The 24,049-nt window shown below is 37.9% G+C and overlaps 1 protein-coding gene across 1 annotated transcript in view; it reads left to right on the plus strand.

Moving 5' to 3' along the window:
- Positions 1 to 24,049, plus strand: part of TSHR (thyroid stimulating hormone receptor) — a 153,437-nt gene that overhangs the window by 97,737 nt on the left and 31,651 nt on the right. The window contains exons 4-7 of the mRNA XM_081291518.1: positions 12,050 to 12,124; positions 14,592 to 14,666; positions 16,102 to 16,179; positions 19,464 to 19,532. Coding sequence (XP_081147644.1) covers positions 12,050 to 12,124; positions 14,592 to 14,666; positions 16,102 to 16,179; positions 19,464 to 19,532 — 297 coding nt within the window. The remainder of the gene's footprint in view (positions 1 to 12,049; positions 12,125 to 14,591; positions 14,667 to 16,101; positions 16,180 to 19,463; positions 19,533 to 24,049) is intronic.

Here is a 24,049-nt window from a genome sequence, read left to right on the forward strand (position 1 = left end):
AATAATTTTTTTTAAAGAGAAGAAAATAGAAAGTAATCCATAGGAAATACAGATATTGGAGTTAATAGACATAGATTTTTAAATAACCATTACTTAATGAGTTCAAAAATTTAAGTGATAAGAGAGATAATAGACTAGAACTTGAAACTCTAAAAAATGATCACTTAGAAACTCCCAAACTTGGTCTGGGGTTGTCACCCAGGGTAGAGTACTTGCCTGGCACTTGTGAGGCACTGGGTTTGATCCTCAGCACCACATAATAAATAGTTATTATGTCCATCTACAACTAAATTATATACACACACACACACACACACACACACACACATACATTTTAAAACTCCCAAACTTAAAATGTCAGTAATTGAAATAAAGATCTAAAAACAGGAGTTTAACAACAGATCAGACAACTCAAAAGAGAATTAGTTTCCTGAAAGAGTTCAAAAGAATATACCCAGCCTGAAGCATGGAGGGAAAAATATATTAAGAACTATATGTTATATAAAAGGTTAAGCATATCTTTAGTTGGATTCCAAGAAAAGGAAAAAAGAAGGAATGAGAAAAGCAGTATTTGAAAGGGATTTTTCAATTCTCTTATGAGATATCAAGTTTCAGATGTTAGAAGGATGGCAAATCCCAACTAGATGAATACAAAGAAAATCTCATTAGACATCACAGTAAAATTGCTAAAATGCAAAGAGAAAAAGTAAATCATTAAAAAGCAAGAGAAAATTATTATATAATACTTTTGAAGGCAATAACAGCAAATCAGAAGTCTATTCAACAAAAATGATGGAACTCACAAAACAACAGAAAGATATCTGCAAACAGCAAAATAACAACATCAAATACCTAACAACACATCAAAAATGTTCTTTAAAACTGAAAATAATAATATTTAAAGCAAACCAAAGTTGAGAGAATTGGTTGCCATTAAGGTTGTATTAAAGGTATTATTAAATGAATCAGAGAAAAAAAGTGATCCCAAATGGTAGCAAGTTCTGTGCAGAAAGAAATGAAAAGCAACAGAAAAAGAAAGTATGTGGACAAATGGCAACAAATTAAAGAAATAAAGAACTGCTGAAATAAATATTAGATTTAACCCCAAATAATCACTGCATTAAATGTAAAAAGACAAAATATCCTATAAGATACAGAGATCACCAGATTGGCAACTTTTTAAAAAAATCCAACAATATGGTGCTTACAAGAGACATATTTTACATATAATATAGGAAGGTTGAAATTGAGAGCATAAAAATATATGATATGCAAACTAGCTCAGAGAAAATTTATGTAAATATAACACAGTATGAGGCCTTATCATACATAAAAATGGGTTCTTCATAGTGATAAAAAGAATTACTACACCAAAATAATATAATGATTCTAAATCTAATGTTTATAAGAGCATAACTTCAAACCAGATAAGCAGAAATTGGCAGAACTATAGAGAGAAATAGTCCACAATCACAGCGGAAGCTGATTTTAATATAGCTTATCAATAATTGACAGAACAAGATTAACAAAAAAGTAAATAATTATACTAATAAGAAATAAGAAGCATAATTTACAAACTTGACCTTGACTTATAAAAAATACACCCAACAATTGCCAAGTACATCCTCTTTTTCAAAGACACATGGAATAATTGCTAAAAATCAACCATACGTGGGACGGCAAAGCAATTGTCAATTGTTTACAGAAAACTAAAATCAAATATGTTCTTTGACCAGTAAATAGCCTGACTTCTAAATAACTCTGATGCTGAATAACCATGAAAGAAATCACAATAGACATAGGAATTTTTTTTAACTAAATGAAAATAAAAATACCATACCAAAACCTGTAGCATGCAGTTAAAGTCAGGTTCAAAGGAAAAGGTATAGACCTAAAAGGACATAAACTAAAAGAAAAAACTGAAAGCAAATCATTTGTGCATTTTTCACAAGAAATTCATGTAAGAAAGAAAATCAAAACCAAAGAAAATAGAACAATACTGAGGCCCAAGAAAACAAAGGATTCTGCACATCGGGGACAGCTGTTGACAAACTTTAAAAACAAAGATGACTCCAAATATAATTCATTTATCAAACTGTTTTCTGTCTCTCTCACCAAAAAAGTAAAAGCAACTAATTTGTAATAGATCCCTCTATAAACTGTTAACTTTAAAAGCAACTCTATTGCTTTCATTTGTTTCCCCATCAAGTGGTCAGTTATAAGTTTTCTTATAAATATTAATTTCCCCCAGAATTTTTCTCTTCCTAGAGAAAAGAAAACTTAAAAATAATAATTAAAAAGAGGATAAGTTGGGGCTGGGGTTGTGGCTCAGTGGTAGAATGCTTGCATAGCACGTGTGAAACCATGAGTTCGATCCTCAGTACCACACCAAAATAAATATTGTGTCCAAGTACAACTAAAAAATTAATATTTTTTAAAAGAGGATAAGTCTACAAACAAGTATCCAAAAGATATATATTTGAGGTATTGAGAGTCTAATATCTTAGAAAATAAAAGAATAATTAATCTTGCATTCTTCACATTTTCATAGTGTGTGTGTGTGTGTGAGTGTGTGTGTGTGTGTGTGTGTGAGAGAGAGAGAGAGAGAGAGAGAGAGAGAGAGAGAGAGAGAATCATCTGCAAATGGTTTTGCTCAGCATAAAAGATAAGTGAAGATTATTTTTGGGAAACATGACACCCAAATGTTTAATGCATTTATTTTTAATCATTTGTTAATCAGTGACTAAACAAAAAAAAAAGGATTATGCTACTTGCAGGAGAAAAAGAGCTCAAACATCACTCATTTTCCCACCAGGAATTGAGAATGATTTTGTGGAGTTAAGGTATGAAGCCAAATATCAATATGAAATCATTTGTTTTATCTATATACCACATAGTACCATCAACCAAACTTTCCTGGGATCTAGAAGTATAGAATTAAACCCCTCTGGTTTATTTAGAAAAGAGAACTTTTAAACCATGTTGAATTTTCTCCACGGTTGGATACTAAACTAGGAATACATTTTTCAAATGCCAGTGCATCTTGCCCGCATTTATTGAAGAGCTTCAACAGGAACATCAGCAGTAAAAGAACAAGATGTTATTCGTTTTGTATGTGTATTTCCTTCCTCAGCTGCCTCTCAGACTTGTTTTGGTTATGTGATTTGGTGAATAGGAGGTTGAACTAGAAAAAACACAGGAATCTGTAGTGTTCCCACTACTAACCATCCTGCCAATGCCTGTTCCGCCCTCTTCTATCAGGTTCTTTAAGATGGTTTCCTAATTCATGTTTTGATTTTGTTTTGTGATATGGAGTGTTGGAACATAAGCACTAAAAGCGTTTCTGTTCGTGACCTAGAGCTAGCATTAAAAAATATAAAGCTACCCACTCAGTACTTTAACACTTGTTAAGCCTGTGGCCATTGAACCTTACAGGGCTATATGGAAGATTCAGAAGAGTGGACCATTCTGTTCTTATCAAAACTTCCTCCAGGTCTGAGGGTATAGCTCAGTGGTAGTGTTCTTGCCTAACATGCACAAGACCCTAAGTTTAATGCAAGCACTCAAAAACAGAAACAAACAACAAAAAGGAAAACAAAACAAAAGCAAAAAACACCTGCCTACTCTGTGATACCACAATCCTGGCTGTACTCCTGCTTGTCAGTCCTTTGCAATATCCTTTGCTGGAGGATCCCCGCTGCCTTTTTCACTTCTAATTGTTGGAGTTCCCTAGTATCCAATCCCGTGTCTTCTTACTCGGTATTCTCCCCTTATGTAACCTTATCTAATAATTCACAAGTTTGTGTATCTAGTTCAGGTTTGTCTTAGCATTGGACTAGATGCCTACTGATATGCTAGACCATCTTCTCTCAGATGTCCCCCATATATCGCACATTTCATCTATTTATTTATTGGTGCTGGGAGTCATCTCTCATTTTAAATACCCCAAACTGAAATCTTGATTGTCCTCCTGAAGTTTACTACTCCTTCAGAATTTGCTGAGCCAAAAAAAAAAAAAAAAAAAAAAAAAAAAAAAAGATACCTGCAGTCATCTCAATGAAAATCCCAGATTCCTAAAGAGTCCCACTGTCTCTTCTTTCTCCCATCATCTACTTCCAGAATCTACAGACTTCTGGTTTTGTTCAAATTTGAAAAATTTTGCCCAACGTTTCAAGAATATGTTAGAAGTGGTGCCGCTGTTGCAGGAAACAAGCCAATCATGAAGCAGCAAGAGGCACTCAAAGAGAAGGAGAACCACAAACTTTATTTTATATCAGCAGTCACAGAGAAGAACAAACTCCAAATTCTGAGCCCTAATCCACAGTTTCTTACAACATTCATTGGTTTTTGGCTTAATCTTAGACCTATCATTTTTTTCCTTTCAAAAAAATTCCTAATTTACATGACTGAAAGCCTTGTGTGAGGTCTCTAACATAAATGATGTTTACAGAAACATATAAGAGAGGGCTCTTTTCACAGGAATCTGTTAAATCTGTAGCCTTGAAAGACTCTCAGAGGAGTGATTACATTTCAAAAGGAGGTAGTCAGACTCCTGTATAAAATTATTGACAATCCAAAAGATAGGGACCGAAGGTTAATTAGGTTTCCATAAGAAAGGCTGACAGAAGAGTAGGGGAACTGACCCTTTCCCCAGGCATTGGATTTTCACTATCACAGTCTTGTAATTTCATTTTACAACTAACTGGGTCTGGTTTGACCATCTCACCATGACAGTTCTAACCCTAATCCTTAAGAGAACCTATGCCTTTTACTTTAGATTCTTGGAGCCCTGAATTACCACATAAGGAGTCCAATTACCCTGATGAAGAGACTGTGAAGGTAGGCCATGAGATTATGTGGAGATGAGAAATGGCTTGGCTGAGCCTAGCCTTCTAGCAATCTCCATTAAAGATTTAATATAAAAGTCATTTGTTGGGCTGGGGATGTGGCTCAAGCGGTAGCGCGCTCGCCTGGCATGCGTGCGGCCCGGGTTCGATCCTCAGCACCACATACCAACAAGGATGTTGTGTCCGCCGAGAACTAAAAAATAAATATTAAAAATTCTCTTTCTCGAGGTAAATAGGGAGCCTACATCCTGGGAACAAATTTTTACTCCTTACACTTCAGATAGAGCCCTAATATCCAGAGTATACAAAGAACTCAAAAAATTAGACAATAAGAAAACAAATAACCCAATTAACAAATGGGCCAAGGACCTGAACAGACACTTCTCAGAGGAGGACATACAATCAATCAACAAGTACATGAAAAAATGCTCACCATCTCTAGCAGTCAAGGAAATGCAAATCAAAACCACCCTAAGATACCACCTCACCCCAGTAAGATTGGCAGCCATGATGAAGTCAAACAACAACAAGTGTTGGCGAGGATGTGGGGAAAAGGGTACTCTTGTACACTGCTGGTGGGACTGCAAACGGGTGCGGCCAATTTGGAAAGCAGTATGGAGATTCCTGGGAAAGCTGGGAATGGAACCACCATTTGACCCAGCTATTGCCCTACTCGGACTATTTCCTGAAGACCTTAAAAGAGCACACTACAGGGATACTGCCACATCGATGTTCATAGCAGCACAATACACAATTGCTAGACTGTGGAATCAACCCAGATGCCCTTCAATAGATGAATGGATAAAAAAAATGTGGCATTTATACACCATGGAGTATTACGCAGCACTAAAAAATGACAAAATCACGGAATTTGCAGGGAAATGGATGGCACTAGAGCAGATTATGCTTAGTGAAGCTAGCCAATCCCTAAAAAACAAATACCAAATGTCTTCCTTGATATAATGAGAGCAACTAAGAACAGAACAGGGAGGATGAGCAGGAAGAAAAGATTAGCATTAAACAGAGACATGAGGCGGGAGGGAAAGGGAGAAAAAAAAGGGAAATCACATGGAAATGGAGGCAGACCCTCATTGTTATACAAAATTACATTTAAGAGTTTACGAGGGGAATGGGATAACAAACATGGAGGGAAATGAATTACAGTAGATGGGGTAGAGAGAGAAGATGGGAGGGGAGGGGAGGGGGGATAGTAGAGGATAGGAAAAGTAGCAGAATACAACAGTCACTATTATGGCAGTATGTAAAAATGTGATGTGTAACCGATGTGATTCTGCAATCTGTATTTGGGAAAAAATGGGAGTTCATAACCCAACTGATTCTAATTTATGAAATATGATTTGTCATGAGCTTTGTAAAGTTGTGAACATCCAATAAAAAAAAAATTCTCTCTCTCTCTCTCTCTCTCTCTCTCTCGCTCTCGCTCTCAAAGACATTTGTCTTAGAGTCAATTTATAATAATGAAAATTCATAAACTACTCAAATGATTGGCTTGAAGAAATGTGAAATATAAAATATCATGCAGCCACAAAGAATCTGTTACCATAGATATTTTACTAACATAAGAAATGCTTTTATCATAATGTCATTTAAATTTTTAAAATTTGTTTTTCCAATAGAAACCTAAAAATTACATATATTTATGGGATACCTCATGATGTCCTGATACATGTGTACACTGTCTAATAGTCAGATCAGAGTAACCATATCTAGCTCCTCAGATGTTTATCATTTCTTTGTGATGAAGTGTTCAAAATCCTTTCTTCTAGCTTTGTTGGCCAGAGGACTCTAATGATGGGTGAGTAAAGGTATCACTCCTTTGCAGCAGGTGAAATGTCACAGTGGCTTCCTATGGCCCTCCACTTGTTTCCCGGTTTGATAAGTTTTTTTAACTCATGAACTGGTGATGTTTAGAGTGTAGGCAAACATCTCTAAAGTCAAAGGTCATAGTCAAGTACCATGATCTATTAAATAACCGAGGTCAGCTGGGCATGGTGGTGCATGACTGTAATCCCAGTAGCTTGGGAGGCTGAGGCAGGAAGATAGTTCAAAGCCAGCCTCAGCAAAAGTGAGATGCTAAGCAACTCAGTGAGACCCTGTCTCTAAAATAGAAATACAGAATAGGGCTGGGGACGTGGCTCAGTGGTCGAGTACCCCTGAGTATAATCCTTGGTACTCCCTCCCCTACAAAAAACAGTTGAGGTCCAAAGAGGGGAAAGGAAATAAGGAAATCAGGAGCTGGCAAGTTCCTTAATAGTAGATGAGTTTAAGCCTTCATTGCCTCTCCTTTTGTTCCCCCTTTTCCCACCTTAGAACTACCTTTCTCCCTCTGCTGTTTCCCCATGTTGTTTGGGGTTTAGGTTTGGGGACCAAGTGCCTGGGACAACACTGACTGTCTTGGACAATCAGAACCAATTTCTCTGTTCATGGCTCTTACTGAGAATAAGCAAGTATGTCTCAGAACAAGAAAAAAAAAGCCAGAACCTAGACATATGATGAAACCCAGTACATGCTAAGTTATTGATCTGTTAATTTGTGATCACACTGCCTCCTGGACGTTGATGTTACACTTTTCACCTGAATGTCCATTTTGTTTGAAATCCAGTGAAGTGGAATTAAACAGCAAAATGTCATTTAAATACTTTTTACTCTGGCAAATGATATCCTTGTAATATAACTCAAAAACAAAAATCAAAACAAATAACGACAACAAAAACTGTCTTTGAAGTTAGAAGCCTGAGGATAAGGCCCAGTGTTGTCTCTGTGTGACAGATCAGGTACTTAATCTCTCTAAGCATGACTCCAGTTTGTCTGAAAGATAGAGATGATTTTTTAAAATATTTTTTTAGTTGTCAATGGACCTTTATTTCATTTATTGAGTTATTTATATGTGGTACTGACAATCGAACCCAGTGCCTCATACACACTAGGTAAGTGCTCTACACTGAGCTACGACCCCAGCCCAGGGATGATCTTTACTTGCTTCACAGAAAGCTGTTCTTTCATTGTCTCATTGGTGCAACAGCCTGGGTGATGAGGAGCACACTCAGTCTCTTCCTACCCTGTAATCATCTGAGCCTGAGCTTTTCAAATCAATAAATCTAAAGATCCTCAAATATTTATCCAGCATAGATAAATAACCCAACTCCATAGAAAAACACACTTAACCAATCTGTCTGGCATGTCATAGTCCAAAGATAATTTTAATATGGAATATATACTACTTGCTGTATTTAGATTTTGGAGTTTGGGTTTTTTGTTTGTTTGTCTGTGTTTTGCATGTCCTAATTTTTTTTCTTTTGAACAAAATAACAAGTAAAAATTGCATTTTTTTTTTTTTTGCCTCCAAACCCATGTACCAGAATTGAACATTATTAGCAGTGTGCTCTGTGTTTTCAGCTCTCGATCGAATTCACCTTGCTCGGCTGAATATATATATAGCTTGCCTCCTCCGTCCTTGGGCCATAATTGCTTAACTTGCAAGGCACAAATTCATGCTGTCAGGTATGCTAGGAACACATTCAGATTTGGACTGCTTTTGCACCCTTCTCTGGCTGGAGTTGTTTTTCTTTTTTTCTTTTTAACTTGCCTTGAGCCCTTCTTTCTTTCCATCTTTGAAAGGATATTACTGCCTGCATTTGTTATCTTTCTCCATTTAGCTGAACTCCTGGCAATCTATGTCCACTCCATGCTTCTGTGCTCCTGGAGAGATTTTTAAGCCACTTGTGAGCATGTGTTGAGCTGATGGCTGCTTCCTTCAAAAAAGCAATTTCTTTTCCCTGCTTGGGTATCTTGTTCATTATTCTTTCTTTCCTCTTATACTGTCCTCCCCTCCCCCAGAAATCCATCTCTTTTGTGTGTCTACCCTCTCCTCGAGACCTCTCCCACTCCCTTCTCTTCCAGGTCCCATGTAACTTCCCAGCGTCATTGAATCAACAGAACAGCAACGTTTCGATTCCTTTTCATTCATTGCCTTAGAATCCGACTCCTGTGGGTGCATTTCCTTCCATTGTGGACATACTTTTAGGCCACTCAAGTCCACCTGCTCAAAATGATCTCTCATCAAGCAATTTTCCAGACTGTAAAACACACTCAATTTCCAATCTCTCCTATTTTACATCTGTTTGTCTAACAGCTGCTGGAAGCCTCCTCCCCAAATGGAAAGTTCTGGTAAAAAGTTTATGGCTCACCTTGAAAAAAAGAGAGAATTACATCTGCGGAGACTGATAGTCTCTGGAGGGCAAGGCAAGATCATTATGAGCTTTTGGAGTAGGGTGGCCAAAGGTTCCAATTTGTCCAGGACAGAGAGAATTCCAGTTTGTCCAGAACACAGGACTTTCAGTTTTAAAATTAGTTCAAAATTTAAAGATTGGCTTAAGGAGAGTCTTTCCATGCAGAGTCTTGGTTAGGGAAATGGTGATTTAATAATTTACGACTAGTCGGGACACAGCAAGGTGAGGATTTTGAAGTAGGGAGTTCCCAGAGTCTTGGGAAGCAAATGGTTGATTCTTTTGGTTGAAACACTGATGAGTCTTTCTTTTAAGAAGTTCCTATATTGAACAATAAAGTTATGATAATTAAGAAAATGAAGCAGTAAGGTTATATTACTATAGACAGTAAGCTATGTGTATAGGGAGGAGGGGGAGTAGATGTTTTCTTTTCTCAGAGTTAATTTCGTCTTCTTTCCCAAGGTCTGTTTCATATTCAATGTCCTTAAATGAAATACCTAACCTAGCAGGGTATTTAAAAAAAATTTTTTTTTGCTAGAACATTGCAGCACTTTTATGACAAGACTTGTGTGTTCTAGCTTTTATTATACTTGTGAAAATAATAAGACCATTATTTACAGAAGACTTAAAACTGTAGGAAAACTACATAGCAAACCTTTTACAGATATTATTTAATCCTCATAAGAGCTCTTTGAAGAAGGAGGTGTTGTTATTATGTTATTATCCTTTACTTTAAAAATTTTTTAGGGAGGGGGATACTGGAAATTGAACTCAGGGGCTCTTTAGCGCTGAGTTATACCCTCAGTTCTTTTCACTTTTTATTTTGAGAGTGGGTTGCTAAATTGCTGAGGTTGGCCTTGAACTTGTGATCCTCCTGCCATAGATTCTCGAGTCACTGGGATTATAGGCATGCACCATAGTGCCCTGCTTATCATCCCTGTTTTACAGAGGAAGCAAGGCTAAAAGAAGGCAAGAACCTTGTCCAAAGTCATGGAGTCAGAAGTGACAAAGCCAAGTTTCTAGCTCAGATCCATTTGACCCATTTGACTCAGTAAAAGGGGGACACTTCAGGTATTTGCTACAACGTGGATGAACCTCATAAACATCATCTAAATGAAAGAAGGAAACCAGAAAAGACTACCTATGAGATGATTCTATGTATAGGAAATGTCCAGGTAAAGCAAATTTAGAGAGAGAGAAAGCAGCCAGTGCTTTCTAGACATAAGGGAGGGAATGCAAACGGTTAGTTTTGTCATTGAAAGAAATGTTTTACTGGATTGTGGTGATGGTTACACAATTCTGTAAATTAATTAAAAATTATTAAACTGTGTACCTACAGTGCATGAATGTTATGGAAAAGTTTTTCTTCAATAAAACTGCTTTTAAAACGGCACAGGTCAGATTCTATGTTTTCTGATTGGTACCCTCAATGACTAGATCTAGGTCTCTTTAGGAACCAAGCCCCAGGATTGAAGTGGAGAAAATGTTATAAGCATTTGTGGATATATCATGAATATATCAGAATGAACCCCACTATTATGTATAACTATAATGCACTAATACATTTTTTTTAAAAAAAGAATCAAGCCCCAGGAGCCAACCCAAAAGGAGAAAGGCTACAGGTTTTACTGAATTTTTATGTATTTTCCTATAAGCATAGGAAGTATCTTTAAGCTCTTTTATCCAGTCTACATATGTTGAATATGTTTAATTTTACTAGTGACAACCCATTTCTAACTTATTGGTGAGTTGCTTATTTCATTAATGCTGTGTTCTTGATCAGCATATATGTATATACCCATATGTATAAATCTAAGCATGTAAATTACACACACATAAAACAGCACCGCATACATCCTGGAGAGTCTTAAAATACTAACATCACAAAATAAACCCAAGTGAACTGCTCAGGCTCACTGCGTACCTTACGTCTGACATACCAATCGACAGAACCTGACTGCCCTTCTCACAGGGCTTCCATCCATCATGAAATTCACCTGGCCTCTCCCTTTAGTATTCATCACCTTGGCCAGGATTCTGGCTACTGTTAATCAGATAGATGTTTGTCCTCAACTTCTCACCAAACCACTGGAGAGGTTTTTCTTTTCTATCTATTTTGTAAAAATCCCTCTGTAGTAGTCAGAGTTCTCTAGAGGAACAGAATCAACAGGAAGTTTGATTATAAAAAGGGGATTTATCAGGCTGGCTTACGTGACCAGAAGCTGGATAGTCCACAATGGCCATCCGCAGGCTGGAGAGCTGGAGGAACCAGTAGCTGCGGAATCCAAGAGGTTGAAGCCTCAGAACAAGAAGGATTAAAGGTGCTACAGTAGTCAGAAACTGACGGCTTCTGGGGAATCACTGGCAGAGTCCACTTTGGAAGAGTGAAGAAGAGAGAGTCAAATATCCTCAGCCGATCACAGCAGCAATCAAGAACCCATTCAAGAAGAATCAAGCTTGTATTTGCTGCTGCTGCCTTGTTCTTCCTACTTTTATTCCATCCAATCCACCATCCTATTGGATGGTGCTGCCCATGCTTAGGGAGGGTCTCTGCTTTGGTTTACTATCATACATGTCAATCATTCCTAGACACACCCTCGCTGACATACCCAGAAGCCTCTTAATCATCAGCATCCTTGATCCAATGAAGTTGACAATTCAAGTTAACCACTTACACCCTCTGATACTACAATTGAGAGAAAGGTAGTCCATAAGTGCAAACAGATGGAGACCAAGTCCATGAAGCAAGAGGGCTGAACAGCCTTTGTGTCCCTGTGAGAGCCTGGAGTGGTGCGATGGTGATGGGACTAATTTCTGAGAGCAGTAGTCCTTGAACCACCAAATAGATGCATATTCTTCTTATGGACTTTCGTTAAAGCTGATTTGTGTTGTTTTCTCTTTGGTAAAAGCAGAAGTAAATGTATATGGTGACTGTTTTCCTTGTAACTTTTACAGAGAAATTCGAAACACCAGAAGCTTAACTTTCATAGACCCTGATGCCCTGAGAGAGCTCCCCCTCCTCAAGTTCCTGTAAGTCCTAACTCCCTTCTTTTCACGTTTTTTTTTTGTTTTTGTTTTTGTTTTTTGTTTTTTTTGTTTTTGTTTTTGTTTTTGTTTTTTAGAATTTTAATGCTATTATCTTCTGGGAATCTCCCTAGGATCTTATACTATGAGATCATCTTCATAATGTATGGTTTGGGTTGAATTGTTTCTTGTGACTTTATTCCCACCCCTTCTCATTAGGCAAGGTCTCAGGTGAAATGATTCACATGTTTAAAACCCACTGGAAGAATCAGTGCATAGTGCTGGGACCAGAGACCTGATCCAAGAGATGTGAGGGAGTAAATGCTGTTACATATATGTAACCTTTACATATAGTATCACAGGACAAAAGAAATTCCTGAGAGAAAAATGGTCAATTTTGTTTAGAAAAGGATATTAAAACAGTATTAGACTGGCTGCTACATAGAACACACACACAAAGTCACAGAGGATAAAATTTAGTCTCTTGAGATTAAGGGACAAAAATGAAATGGAAAGGGACAACCACTTACTGCTTTGCTTTGACAATCCATTCTGAGCTGACTGTAAGCTCCATGAGGGCAGAGACCACAACATTTTTGTTCTCAGTTGTATCCTTATTACCTAGCACAGAGTAGATGCTCAATAAAAAATGCATTCAGTGGATTTGTATTCATGAGCTTAGGCCAACTACTGTAGTAGTCCTTCTAGAAATCCTTCTAGAAACTGGCTAGAAAAAGCTTCTTTCCTGCCTATATGCATTATAAAAATTAGAAAAATCCCTAAAAGGGACTAAACCCTAAACCCAGAAATAATCACTATTACCATTTCAGTTCATTTCCATCCAGGCTTTTGAAATTAAAGTGTACACCCACAGATATTTTATGAGAGAAATCTTTAAGGATGAATAGAAGTTATCCAGGAAAAGAAGGAAGAGTAGATGATGTAGCAGCATGATAAAGGCACAGAGTCCTCCTTTTAAAGGAGGACTTGTTCAGGGTTTTGGAGAGAAGTCACAAGTTTCTTTAATCTGGCATTTCCAGCCCTCTGCTTTGTGGCCTCCATTTGACTCTTTGGCCAACCCCCCCCCCCATTCTTTTACATGAACCCCCATTGCAATTGAGCTAGTTGGTTTACTGTATTTCAAATACACCTCATCACCTCACAGGATATCATTTTTCTTCTTTGTCATCTGGAATCTTCCATTTGCTCATTTTGAGGTCTCTGGTTCCTGCCACCTCTTCAAATTCTATGCCTTCCACTAGAGAAGGAGTTGAGTCTGAATTTCCTTTTCAAGGTGCATCAGTGAGGGCCAGGGTTGTGGCTCAGTGGTCGAGTGCTCACCTAGCATGCATGAGGCACTGAGTTCAATCATCAGCACCACATAAATGTAAAATAAAGATATTGTGTCCACCTAAAACTTAAAAAAATAAATATTGAAACAACAAAAAAGGTGCATCAGTGAAACTAATTGTTTGTTTTTCCTACCAGACCTTCTATAAAGATCTACTGGGTAGTGTCTAGGACTCTAGGACTCACCACATGCCCCAAACCTCACAAAATACATTTCTACTTCCACTAGTTACATTCTAGTAACTGCAATAAACCTTAAACCAACTGAGTCTGGGTGGCATCAGAACCTGAGAGCTTTCGTGCTCATGTTGTTTTAAGCAAGTCTTTTAATCCTGACATTTTTTCCTAGGTGACACAAACTTTGGAAGGGGAAGACATTGTCTTCGAAAATTTCCTTTATTTTCTGGACATTTTAAAAACAGTTCTAGTGCAAATGTACTCCCAGGATATTGCTGTAGGAAAGTCATTCTTTTTTAATATATTTTTTAGTTATAGATGGATACAATCTTTATTTTTATTTATTTATTTTTATGTGGTGCCGAGGATCGAACCCAGGACCTTATGCATGCGAGGCAAGTGCTCTACCACTGAGCTACAACCCCAGCCCAGGAAAATCATTCTTAGCAAAATAATAATGCAATAAAACATTGAATTTGAAAGAGGAAGACTGGCTTGGTGTTGGGTAAACCTGTGTTCCTCTTCTATCTTACTCTTATCCCCCCATAATATACACACACATAATATCTTCCAATCAAAATAAGGAGATATCTCTCTCTCTCTCTCTCTCTCTCTCTCTCTCTCTCTCTCTCTCTCTCCACACACACACACACACACACACACACACACACACACACACACAGAGGAAAGAAACCTGAATTTCTATTTCTAGGAATCCCACTGGGTCCAAACAATGCCCAGAGTATTCTAAGCAGAATAGATGTATTGACACTGGATTAGATTACTGTGTCTTGAGCAAATATCATCTCATCCCATGGCTAGAACTTACCAATGATCACTCAGATAGTAAGCAGAAGAGTTCAGATTTGGTACAAACTGACATTATTCTACTTCTGTGTTAATTTTTTCGAAACCTAAAATCTTTTTCTTCTTTCATGTAATTTAGTGGCATTTTCAACACTGGACTTAGAATATTCCCTGACCTGACCAAAGTTCATTCCACCGATGTATTCTTTATACTGTAAGTATATACAACATGATGTGTCATATTTTTGTCATTGTCAAGAACTAGGGTGCAGCCATGGGGGGGGGGGGTTCCAACCCAAGTGAAGTAATTGTGTCAAGGAGGAAACGGGGATCAATCGTGACTACACTGGTAGAAGCAGCAAGGAAGGACTGAAAAACGGCCATGGGGTTCAGTGATGTGGGTCAGCGGTGACTGACATGAATAGTTCTTGTGAAGTGACGGGAGCAGGAAAGTCAGTGGGAGCTTCTGCTGTGCCAATGTATAAGAGAGAATGCGAGGGGTTGAATTAGAGTGATGATCACAAACTCTTGAGAACTTTTATTATTAAAGGGGACATAGATGTCCCGCTAGTTGAACCTATTGCTTGAAGAGATTTTATTTGAGACGTGAGAGAAATATTATAGAATGTTTGCCAATGGGAATGATTGAATAGAAGGAAAAATTAATGATCACAATGATACTTTATTTTTCAGGGTGTTTTAAATAGCTTTTCAAACACTTTCCCATGCATTACATTTGCTTCACTCAGCCACCTGATAAGGCATAAAAGGAAGTTATGATTTTTCTATTTGACAAATGAAGAAACTGAGGAATAGAAAACATAAGTGAGTTTGCCTGACTTGCTCCCATGGAGCAGTCAGAAATGACACTCAGACTACTTGTGTTCTTTTCCAAAACCTGTAACTTACCTAATTGTATAGAAGTAAAAAGACACATGCAGAGGGAATTGCACAAGTAGAGTTTGACTACAGAATCAGCAAAATGTGGAGTGATAAGATCCAAACTCTTGGGGTTTTCTAGAAAAAAAAATTGGCCATACTTCTTTGCTGCAGAAAAAGCTCAGCTATTTTCTAGAAACTAGACAGGTGTAGAAAGTTTTTCCAGAATATCTGCCTGGCAGAGTTTTTCAAGTAAGAGGACATTTTAGCAAGTCATGAAACAAAATCCATGAGTTCCTTTCTCCCATGGAAAATTCTAGTGGCTCTGGACAAATGCTACAAGTTCAGGAGAGGTTTGTGAAATCTATTTGCTTCCTTTGAGATAAGTAAATTGGGGACCTCAGCTCTCACCGAAGCTTGCTTGCTCACTACACACCCAGGGTTCTGAATTCATGTCCTTCTCAGACAGCTCTTAACCACCTGATCTCTGAGCCACCAGTGGTTGAAAAGGGTCAATAAAACTTAACAGTAGGGGTTGGGGTTGTGGCTCAGTGGTAGAGCACTTGCCTAGCATGTATGAGGCACTGTGTTCGATTCTCAGTACCACATACAAATAAATAAAATAAAGGCCCATCAACATCTAAAAACATTTAAAAAAAACAATAAATAAGACTAAGCTATGAGCTTATTTAATCTGCATATGTATAACAAAAGTCCATTTCCAGGAAGAAAGCATTTTTTTTTCAAGTGTTCTTGTCCCTCTCTTTCAGTGAAATTATGGACAACCCTTACATGACTTCAATCCCTGTAAATGCCTTTCAGGGACTGTGCAATGAAACCTTAACCCTGTGAGTATTGCCAGTTTCACTCTTGCCAACAATTGAATCTTGTTCTGAGCCACTGTCATAATTTTATAGACCACCCAGAGCCATAATACCCTGTAATGTTTATATTCTACAAAGAGTTTCATGTAATTAAATAAGCATACTGCCTTGTGCCATGGTACACTGTAGATTATTATTTCCAAACAGGTTTGGAAAATAAAACAAGAGTATTTCTTATAGCAGTGGTTGGTTTTCATTGTTTGGTTTTTTTTTTTCTTTCTTTTTTCTGGGAAGGATCAATTGGGCTTTACAGATTACATGGCCTCAACTCTGCCTGTGTTCCACTAAAATTTTATTTCCAGAAAGAGATAGTGGACTAGATTAAGCCTGCAGTGGCATCGTATTCTGTATTCAAGTATCCCTATTTCACAGATTTGAATTTGCTATAGAGCAAATTTAAGTGACTTTCCCTAGGTCACTGAGTATGAGAGTGGCAACAAGCTCTGCAGTCACACTTTCACTCAGTAGTGGCAAACGTATTAAGCTCCCGTAAGTGATGCTATACATCATTCTTTGACCAGAGCTTGAATGGATTCTGCTCTGCAGCTGTTCAAAAGCAGATGCTTAATCTGGGATAGTCACAGAATGGCTCTAAAAGGAGAAGATCTAATAGAGGTATAAAATATAAGTTAATTCTCTTTGTATTAGCCAGAAAGTAGAGCTGAGACCACCTCTGCAGATCCCTTCTATTTTCAATGCCACTGCCTATGTTCAGGCCTGATGTGGGGTTTTGCCCAAATTGTCACCCAATCTCCCTGTTTCTGCTCATGCTACGGTCTCTAGTTCTCTGTCAATTACAAATCAGATTCAAATGCTCCCCATAAAAACTTATCCAAGCCTCCACACAACTTTCTAAGGGGCTTTTTTCCAAGCCATTCACATTTATCAATTTGGGATCTATGAACTATCTCCACTGTTGGAAATCTGTGCACAACGGAGCCTTTCAGCTAATCCTTCTCCTCACACTCCAGGGAGGAAGACTTTTGAAAAGACAAGATTCCTCTTCAGTTATGATTTCTTTTGACAGAACAGAAAAGACCTGGGCTCTTGTCCTGCTCAGCCCCAAACCTCAACACAACTTTCCTTCTTTGTGAGGGTTTCCATTGTATGATTTAGGGCCCATCACATCACGAGTTGAAACTCTATCATTCTCAACTTCTTTACAGAATGTTGTTACGTTCCCTTTTAGACACCTATTTCCTAAGGACCTCGTATCCCAAGCAGCCCTCTCAAATGAAAGCTGCTCACTGTCCCCACCCTGCATGAGGCCCATTTTATAAACATCTGAGCAGGGAACTGAATATTTCCTGAATACAGAGGTGGGAATGGCAGGGGTTGTCCATTATCTTTTTGTATGATCATTTCTACATTGAGGCAAAAGTCCTTTCTCCTTTGAAGCCCATTCTCAAAGAACTATAAAAATGAAAAGAGGCCCATCTAACAGTACAGTCTGTGCCTGTATTCCCGGTAGGATAGAGAGTGGCAAAATTTACAATCCTTTCTTCTTTCCTTCCTTCCTTCCTTCCTCCCTCCCTTCCTCCCTCCCTCCCTCCCTTCCTTCCTTCCTTCCTTCCTTCCTTCCTTCCTTCCTCTTTTCCTTTTTCAATGTCTACTTGTTCATGAAGTTTTATTTAATCTCTGTAATAAAATGTAAACGAAGAACATTTTTAATGTTCAATGAGGTTTGGTGAAATAAAATGCATGATTTTTACAATTTTGTAAAAGAATTATAGTTCAGAACAAAATTAAGTTATTCATTAGTACTTTCTCAGTCTCCACACTGTGTCCCTGGGATATGTGTTATAGTCTTTGCCCAATAACTAGAATTAAACTCACTGTGTAATTATTTAAAACAAAGTAAATAACAAAACCATGAGATTATTTCTCAGTTCCCCACAGTTATGTAATATAAATGCAAATCTTAGGGTATTCCTTTTAATGTGATCATTTCATAAGTGTCCCTCATTGTGTTAGGTATAGAATGATTTGATCATCTTAGCAACCTTTTGATCGGGTATTATCATCTTATTTTTAAAGACATAGAAACTGAGGATGAGACAAGTTGAGAAATTCTCAGGATCACGCGGCTCTTAAGTGACAGAGCCAGGTCTAGTTCCACATGTGAAGTCTCCTGTGGGCTTCTTAATGCATTACCAGAGTTTACATGGGGCAGAGTACCAACATTTTCCAAGTTCCCCTAGGGGTGTCACTAAGAGTTGCCACCAGCTGTGCCTGATTGTGGTCATGGCTCTCTTCTCTTCAAGCCAACAACCACCAATAACGCCCACACACCCCAGAGTTCCCAAGACTGGGGCTCCTTCTCCTGCAGAAAGGGTGGGTGGAAAGAATTGTATTTGAGGTCAGGATTCCTGACAGTTCTAGACTACTATTTTTGGCAAGTCACCTCCATGTCTTAGTAACTTCACTGGGACATGGAGGTGGTAACATTGCATACAGGTCCCCTGTAATCAATGTATTAATTAATCTGTTGTAGGGGCTGGGGATGTAGCTCAAGCGGTAGTGTGCTCGCCTGGCATTCGTGCGGCCCGGGTTCGATGCTCAGCACCACATACAAACACAGATGTTGTGTCCGCCGAAAACTGAAAAATAAATATTTAAAAAAATATTTTAAAAAAATTAATCCATTGTAGAAACATGGCAACAAGTGAAAACATTAAAATTTCCATAGAATGGGTTGGTCTTTATACTTTCTTATAGTTGTCTATGAAGTTCAATTTAATTTAGCCCACAATCATTAAGTGTTTAATCTGTGGTGAGCTCTGAGAGTAAATACATAAAATGCAAATGTGAAATAACATCTTGAATGGAAAAAAAAAGAGAATCCATGTGTTCAAATGAATGTCTTTCAAAGTGTTTATCTTAAGAAACTGCAGTTAGGCCTCCATTATTGACACTGGGTTAACGATTACCTGAAACCCTGTTTCCTGTGTGTATGTGGACATTTAAAACAAAAATCCTTTTGCAAGCCTTTGTTCTTTGACATGAATCTGCTTCTGAGAAAAAGCTCATTTACTAGCAGCAGAGTCCGAGAATCAATATTCACACTGGAAAATATTATCTTGTATCCTAAGTAAGACATAATGTGAAGTTTCCCTGTGAGGTGCATATGTGAGACTGTAACTCTTGATGTACATTTCTGGCACAGAAGAAATGAAGCCCAAACATTCAGAAAAGGTCCATCAAACTTCCCATAAGTTATTAATCTTTCCTCTCTATATTTATTGTAGAAAACTGTACAACAATGGCTTTACTTCAATCCAAGAACACGCTTTCAATGGGACGAAGCTGGATGCTGTGTAAGTCAATGGTAGCCATGAAAACCCTCCCCCACCTCCACCCCCAGATGGACTAGCCAGTAGGTCACAGTTTGCTGAGGGATAGGTCCTATTGCAACATCCCTCAACCCCAAGTTATTGTGATCAATACTTAGAAATAATGTTAGGGAATCTGACAAGAGCCAGCTGAATCGACACTTAACATTGGCTCTAATTCTAAATCCCAAGAGATTTATCCTCAATAAAATGGAGGAACATGATGTTACCTTGTTACTCTGGAGGGGTGTGTGTATGTGTGTGTATGTGTGTGTGTACATGTGCATGCAGGTAATATTCATCTCCTAGGCTCATGAACTAAAAGGTACCAAAGTTGTTCAAAAAATGAAATTTCTCAGTCCTATTTGATATGTTTTGGAGAAAGATGTCACTTTCTGTTCGATTCACTCAGAAATAACTGAAAACCCATATCCAGCATTTCCTTTTCTAACAAATTTTAAATAATGCCCGAAATAGCTGAAACCACAAGCAACAGAACTTGTATTGGATTTATTTTGTAACACTTCTTATTTCTATATCAATCACATACTTTTTTTTCAGTTCCAGATGTTCTGGGTTTTATTTCCAAACTTACCTGCTCATTTTTTATAGTGTTTTGTTACTCACCTTTGTCATTTCCCCTTTAAACAATTTATACATAGTTGTTTTATATTCCAGAAATGATCATTGCCCAATTTGAAAGACTTTTGATTCTAAATCTGTTGCGTAGTACAGTGTCTTTCAAATATTACTAGGCATACAAACTTTCTGAGATCTTGTTAAAATACAAATTTTCTATTTAGTAGTTCTGCAGAAGACTGTGGGATTCTGTATTTTTAACAAACTCCCAGGTGATGCTGAGGCTGCCATAGATCACACTTTGAGTATCAAGGTGAGGTAAATAAACTGTACAACCATGCATGGTAACCCTGGATGGAAAAGAATATACTTATAGCTGGGTGTGGTAGTACACACCTGTAATCTCAGTTCCTGGGGATGCTGAGACAGGAGGATCCTAAGTTTGAGACCAGCCTGGGTAACTTAGTGAGGTCCTCTCTCAAGTTTAAAATAATAATAATAATAATAATAATAATAATAATAATAATAATAATAATAATAATTAAAGGGCTGAGGATGTAGCTCAGAGGTACCAAACTTCTGGTTTCAGTTCCCAGTACCACAAAATGAGGGTGGGGGAGGAGAGAGGAGGGGGGGAGGGGAGAAGGAAGGGGAGAGGGAGAGGGAGGAGGAGGATGACAAAATGTGGATTAGATGATTTGGTTGGTGTTTTGGTGGTTAGGTGGTATGTTCTAGAATGATTCCAGTTTTACAAGATAAATGGTAAAATATTCTGAAGTCATTAAACTTAGGCAAGGCTCTCTGAGTTCTGTTTGAAGGGGAGTCTCATTCTGCCAGGCTTTTGGGTTTCCTATTAGTCTTTATCCAAGGAGGAGGAGTTAGAGGTAATTCTCTTCATGTCTGGCAGGGGGTTGTCATTAGGGTTGACATTAGGCTGTCACTAGGGTCTCACTGAGTTTAGTTGTTTTCAAAATACATAATTATAGGGGATGTTTTAAAAAGACTTGTAGAGTAATATGAATACTTGCATATCAAATTTATTTACAGATTTGGAGAGACCCTCTTTCCATCTTAACTTCATTGTACTAATCTCATGTAATCCTTCATTTACTTCTCAACATATTTATTGAACACTTGTGATGTTCCAGGCACTGTGCTGTTCACTGGCAATACAAAGATAAGAGCAAAGTGCTTCCTTCCTCCAGCGGACAGAGCACTCTGTGGGGTCAACTCAAGGGCAGCAATATGATGGACCCAAGTACAATAGGGAGAAATGTACCCAATGCCAAACATGCATCTCAGAAAATAACCCAATGCATGTTATCCAAAAACATTGGCCTTCTTGCTTGGCAAAGAGAAAGGAATGATCTTCTCTAAACTTACCCTATGGTCTTCTAATTATTAGCATTTGATTTTAGTATTATACAGAACTCACCAGATATTGTCCTTTTTGATTCGGTTATTCCTTGAAAGCCATGAACCTTAGGGAAATGGTTTTCCTGATCCAATTTTTTTATGGAGCATTGGGACCTCTTAATTATTAAAATAATTTGTAGATACTAAGGGTTTAAAGATTTCAAAAGACTGACATCCTATTCTAGATGCATGGGGCATCAAGGGACCCAGCTATCCCACTCCTTTGTATTTATCCAAAATAACTAAAATCAGAAAACTATACTGATACAGCTACATCAATGTTTATAGCACTGCAATTCACAACAGTCAAGATATGGGACCAGCCCAGTTACCCACCAATAGATTACTGGATTAAGAAAGTGTGATATATATATATATATATATATATATATATATATATATAGAGAGAGAGAGAGAGAGAGAGAGAGAGAGAGAGAGAGAGAGAATGAAAATTATGGCATTTGCTGGTAAATGGATGAAAACTGGAGACTATCATGCTAAGTGAAATAAGCCAATCCCAAAAATCCAAAGGCCAAATGTTCTCTCTGGTATGCAATACTAACACACAATAAGTAGGGGGAAGGAGGGGGAAGGAAGAATAGAAGTTCATTAGATTGGACAAAGGGGAATGAAGAGGGGAGGTGAGGGGGGATAGTAAAAGCAGTAGAATGAATTAGACATACCTTTCCTATGTTCATATATGAATGCATATCAGTGAAATGCCACATCATGTATAATCACAAGAATGGGATCCTAATTAGAATAAGTTATACCCCATATATGTATGTCAAAATACATGTATATCTGAAAAGAACAAAATTTTTAAAAAGTGGGGGGAAAAAAGAAATTATGATGTTTGCTGGTAAATGGATAGAACTGGAGAATATCTGGCTAAGTGAAATAAGCCAGTCTCGGAAAATCCAGGGTTGAGTATTTTCTCTCATATGTGGAAGCCAGAGCAAAGTAAAGGGAACAAAACGCATCATAAGGATAGAGGGGAAATCAGTGGAGAAGATGATGATTGAGGGCTGGGGTTGTGATTGTGGCTCAGTGGTAGAGCACTTGCCTAGCCATGTGAGGCACTGGGCTCAATCAGCACCACATATAAATAAATTAATTAATTAAATAAAGGTGTTGTGTCCATCCACAACCAAAAAAATATTTTAAAAAATGAAGATTGAAGAGGAGGGAGAAGGAGGAGGGATAGAAAGAGGAGGAAATATGGAATGAATTTGACAAAATTATGCTATGTGCACATATAAATATACCACAGTGAATTCCACCTTTATGCAAATCTATAAAGCACCAATTAAAAATAAACAAATAAATGAGAAAATAGAGAGCTTAGCATTGAGACAACAGAAAAACCTCATTATGAAGGACATGGGTAGTGATACTGATGACACTTTCCACCAGGGAGATCAGAGGTGGGACTGTAGCTCCTGAGGTCACTGCTTTTCCAGAGTGCTGGATGGAAAGGATCCAAAACCTTGAATAGAGGGTGGTTGATTTCTCAAACTTTTACAAGCAAAGGATTTTAAAGCCCAAGATAAGGATGTAATCTCCAAATTATTTACTTCTGTATCCTGCCATGTTTAGTAATTGGAAAGTATATTCCTCCTACATTCTCAGTTACTATTATTATTATTTTTTGTACGGGGGATTGAACTCAGGAACACTTAACCACTGAGCCACATCCCCAGCCCTATTTTGTATTTTATTTAGGGGCAGGGTCTCACTGAGTTGCTCGGCACCTGGCCATTGCTGAGGCTGGCTTTGAATTCACCATCCTCCTGCCTTAGCCTCCTGAGCTGCTGGGATTACAGGCATAATCACCACACCCAGCTCTCATTATAAGTTATTTTTTAAGAACAAAGATATGGGTATAAAATTCAGGCTTTAAGGTCTACAGAGCAGTGGGTACAAATTGGAACAATCTGAGGAGTTTCGAAAACACTGATGCCTAGGTTTTGTCGCCAGACATTCTGGATGTAGCCAGACCAATGGGGATTTTAAAAGCTCCCCAGGTGAATCCAATGTGGAGCCAAAGTCAAGAATCACTGTTGTGGAATGCTATCAATCCTCTTGTCCAGTTTTCATATTTTACACATGAAGGGAATAAAGCCCAAAAAAGGACACATGACTTTTTAAAAAATAGCTTTTGATATTTGTTAATCTAGTGGTTGAACCAAAGCTGGGACCTAGGTAACCTAGTTCATGACTATTTTCCCTGGCCTCTGCCAGAATTCATCACTGTTGATTTAACAGCCATGACCAAAGCAATTGGACACCCAAATTCTCTGGCCACTGCTACTTGTTCTTACCCCTGAAGAAGATTTAGGCTTCTTAGCTCAGCCAAGCAAGAGCATTAATGCAGAAATTAAAATATCTTGCACCTAGAAAGATCATTTCTAGAATGATCATTCTAGAAAGAATGAGACCAAGTAAGAGAAAGGACTCAACTCAAAACTTGGAGCACAATCAGGAGAAGTCTCAGATGACAATCA

This window comes from Spermophilus citellus (genome assembly GCF_964194105.1).
Source record: "Spermophilus citellus genome assembly, chromosome: 4".
Lineage (NCBI taxonomy): Eukaryota > Metazoa > Chordata > Mammalia > Rodentia > Sciuridae > Spermophilus > Spermophilus citellus.